This window comes from Mya arenaria, chromosome 14 (assembly GCF_026914265.1).
Source record: "Mya arenaria isolate MELC-2E11 chromosome 14, ASM2691426v1".
In the NCBI taxonomy this organism is placed as follows: domain Eukaryota; kingdom Metazoa; phylum Mollusca; class Bivalvia; order Myida; family Myidae; genus Mya; species Mya arenaria.
In genome coordinates this window covers 52,556,579-52,560,071 of record NC_069135.1, presented here as the reverse complement: position 1 = coordinate 52,560,071, position 3,493 = coordinate 52,556,579, and the positions used below count along the sequence as shown (strand labels likewise).

Sequence of the window (3,493 nt, the reverse complement as noted above, 5' to 3'; positions counted from 1 at the left end):
TCTGCTATTAATTGGTTGTTTGCACAAGGCGCGAGATTGCATCTTTTGAAGGGTCCATGGTCCTGTTTATGAAAACAAGTGTTGTTTATGGTCTCTGAAGTGGTTAATTGGCAGTAGTTGACATCAATGATGACGTATATGATATGTGCATTAATCCATACGATTTAACTGTCCAATCACAAAGTAACGTCATGCAATCAGTAGATTATCAAATCAATTATCTTAATGAATATGCATAAATCAAGTATTGATGTCTGAATAAAATTATTAGAAAAAAATCGTTTCATTTCTATTTTATTCCCAATCAGTTAACATCGTTTCAAAGTTTATCAATTGAGCAATCTTGTCAAAACTGGAACTATGCCTCCGAAAGTGACTTCTAGTGTTTGGAAGTATTTCACTAAAATTGAGGATGGTAAAAGTGTTGTGTGTAACTTGTGTAGTGTGAAACTTGTGTATTGTGGTGGGACTTCAAATCTAAGGAATCACATAAAGAAGCATCCTGTGTGCAGTCCGCCATCAACTCCGTCAAAGACCCCCCTGAAGCGGACGACACTTGACGTCACCGTTTCCACCCCTCCGAGGATGCAGGCTGCCATGACGGTGAGGGTTACCCTAGCGGTGACGGACTGGGTCGTACGTGACTGCCATTCACTCAGCGTCGTCGACGGCCAGGGGTTCCGTGATATGATGGCCTTGGCGGCACCGTCTTATACAGTAAGTGTTATACAAATGTATTGTATACATGTACTGCACGTGTATTAGAGGTCCGTGACGATTCCGGTACAGGATAATGAAGCAACTTTTATAACTATGATATATTTCAGGTACCTACCCGGCCGACAGTTCGTGCGAGGGTTGAGAAGAGGTACGCAGACGAACGCTCCAACCTCATCTCCCGGTTCGAGAAGGCGACGTCTGTCTCCCTCACGACAGACACGTGGACGTCCAACTCTACCGAGAGTTTTATCACCGTGACAGCCCACTATCTTGACGCCGAATGGATCCTCCATTCGGACGTCTTGATGACCAGAGCAATGCCAGAGCGTCACACAGCCGAGAACATCGCGTCCCGCCTACAATAATGCGTAAGGGAGTTCGGTCTCACGGGCAAGGTGGAATGCTGCGTCCATGACAACGCCCGCAACATACAGAAGGCCGGCACACTCTGTCCAGAGTGGGGAGACCACTCCTGCTTCGCCCACACCCTCCAGCTCTGCATAAAGCCTGTCCTCGAACTTCCTTCTGTCTCCAAGGTCCTGGGCAAATGTCGAAAGCTGGTAGGGCATTTCAAGCACTCAACGACACTGGCCCTCATCCAGGACGTCCCCACGAGGTGGAATTCCACGCAGCTGATGTGTAGCCGCCTCGACAAGCTACGCCGGGTGGTCACTGACATCATGCTTAACGATGACGTCACGAAGAAGGCCGACCGCGATCTCCTTCTGAGAGACGGCGAGTGGGGCATCGTTGCCGACATATCCACAGTCATTGGGCCGTTCACCCACGTGACCACCTTCATGAGTAAGGACAAGGACGTATCCATCGGGGAGATGTTTCCCATCGTGTATAGTTTGGTTGGGACAGTGGTTCAGCCCTGCAACAATGACACAGCGCTGGTCGCCTCGATGAAGACCACTCTCCGGGATGAGATGACGGAGAGGTTCCAGCCAGGCCGAGATGAAACTGCCGAGTCCCTCCCGATGATCGCCTCACTTCTGGACCCTCGATATAAGAAGTTAAGCTTCCTGCCCAGGCAGCTACGACGAAGGACACACACTATGCTGGAGGGCCGCCTTGACGATGTCCCGCTCAAGGTCAGCTCGCGCGATGACGGTGACTGTGCCACACCTGCTAAGCGACCACGGCTTGAGTTCATGGTCACATCCCCGGAGTCATCGATGGAGGACGATCTTCAGCTGTACCTTGCCGAGAAGATGGATGATGCAATACCAGCCCTCGAGTTGTGGCGGCGCAACGAGAACCGTTTTCCGAAGGTCGCGCACGTGGCCCGTAGCGTCCTCGCGGTTCCCGCTACATCTGTGCCATCGGAGCGCGTATTTTCGTCCGCCGGGCTTGTTCTGAACAAGTTGCGCAACAGACTTAACAGTGACATTGTTGATGCCATCTTGTTCCTAAACAAGAACATGCGTTCTGTGAAGTGTGACACTGAGTGAAATATAATGAACAGTGATTGCCATTGATAATGAAAGCATAGTGTATTCGGAACTGTGTGAATAATTGATGAATACTGAAAAGTAAATAACTGCATGTAAATGCAAGAACGTTTTGTAACTACTCACGTTTAGTGCGTCTAGTTCTAAGTATGTAGTATGTATATTATTTTTATAATTAATGAATTTGCATGTTATGTTATTACATGTTATTATGTTTGTACACGTTTGTGTCTAAATAAAGGCATGTAGGTAAAAATTAAATGAATGAAATCATCTGTATTCACGTCTTCTTTCTTTTTTGAAATCTGAAATGAAAAGGAAATGAAATGAACAATAAGTCAATAACGAATATTGAGGTGAATTAAAAGTGTTAAATCAGTACATTACAGAGTATCGTCATTTACAAACATCCCAAGGGCACATGTACATTATTCTAGAAAACTCATTGGTATGCCTATATTTTGACACATTTATATGACGCACAATGGATGTAACGTATTTGTTTACGACTTAAAACGATAATGACGTAAAACAGATTAGTAAAAACACATCAAGCTTACGACGGATACCATCTGAAGTGTACTATTATTTCATATGATATGATAAAGGGTGTACATAGTAGAGGGTAAACGTTACATAACAAGGTGTACACATTCTTAGACAACAATTTCATACGAGTATCCGGATAGTATTCGGATAGTTGATACGAATATCCGAATACCAATTTGCTATCCGGTTTTCATCCCTAAAAATAATTATAATGCCAATGACAATAATGTATGTCCAACAAAATTGACCGCGACCTGGCAAGGCTCTACCATGAGTTACGTCCTGTGAATTTGATCTCGACATGGCAAGGTCCTACTATGAGTTAAGTCCGGTGAAATTGACCACTACATGTCAAGGTTCTACCATGAGGTAAGTCCGGTGAAATTAACCGCGACCTGGCAAGGTTCTACCATAAGATAAGTCCGGTAAAATTGACCGCGACCTGGCAAGGGTCTACCATGAGTTAACTCTGGTGAAATTAACCGCGACCTGGCAAGGTTCTACCATGAATTAAGTCCGGTGAAATTAACCGCGACCTTGCAAGGTTCTACCATGAGTAAAGTCCGGTAAAATTAACCGCGACCTGGCAAGGTTCTACCATGAATCAAGTCCGGTATATTTAACCGCGACCTGGCAAAGTCCGGTATATTTAACCGCGACCTGGCAAGGTTCTACCATGAGTTATGTATCGTGAAATTAACTAAAACTGGCAAGGTCCTACTATGAGTTATGTCCCGTGAAATTGACAAAAAAACGTCAAGGTTCTA

At 45.2% G+C, this 3,493-nt stretch overlaps 1 protein-coding gene across 1 annotated transcript; it reads left to right on the top strand.

Moving 5' to 3' along the window:
• The first annotated feature begins 360 nt into the window (after positions 1-360).
• Positions 361-2,177, top strand: LOC128216240 (E3 SUMO-protein ligase ZBED1-like). The gene is made up of 3 exons (XM_052922809.1): positions 361-717; positions 828-974; positions 1,116-2,177. The coding sequence occupies exons 1-3, from the start codon at positions 361-363 to the stop codon at positions 2,175-2,177; spliced, it is 1,566 nt and encodes a 521-aa protein (XP_052778769.1).
• Positions 2,178-3,493: the final 1,316 nt, after the last annotated feature.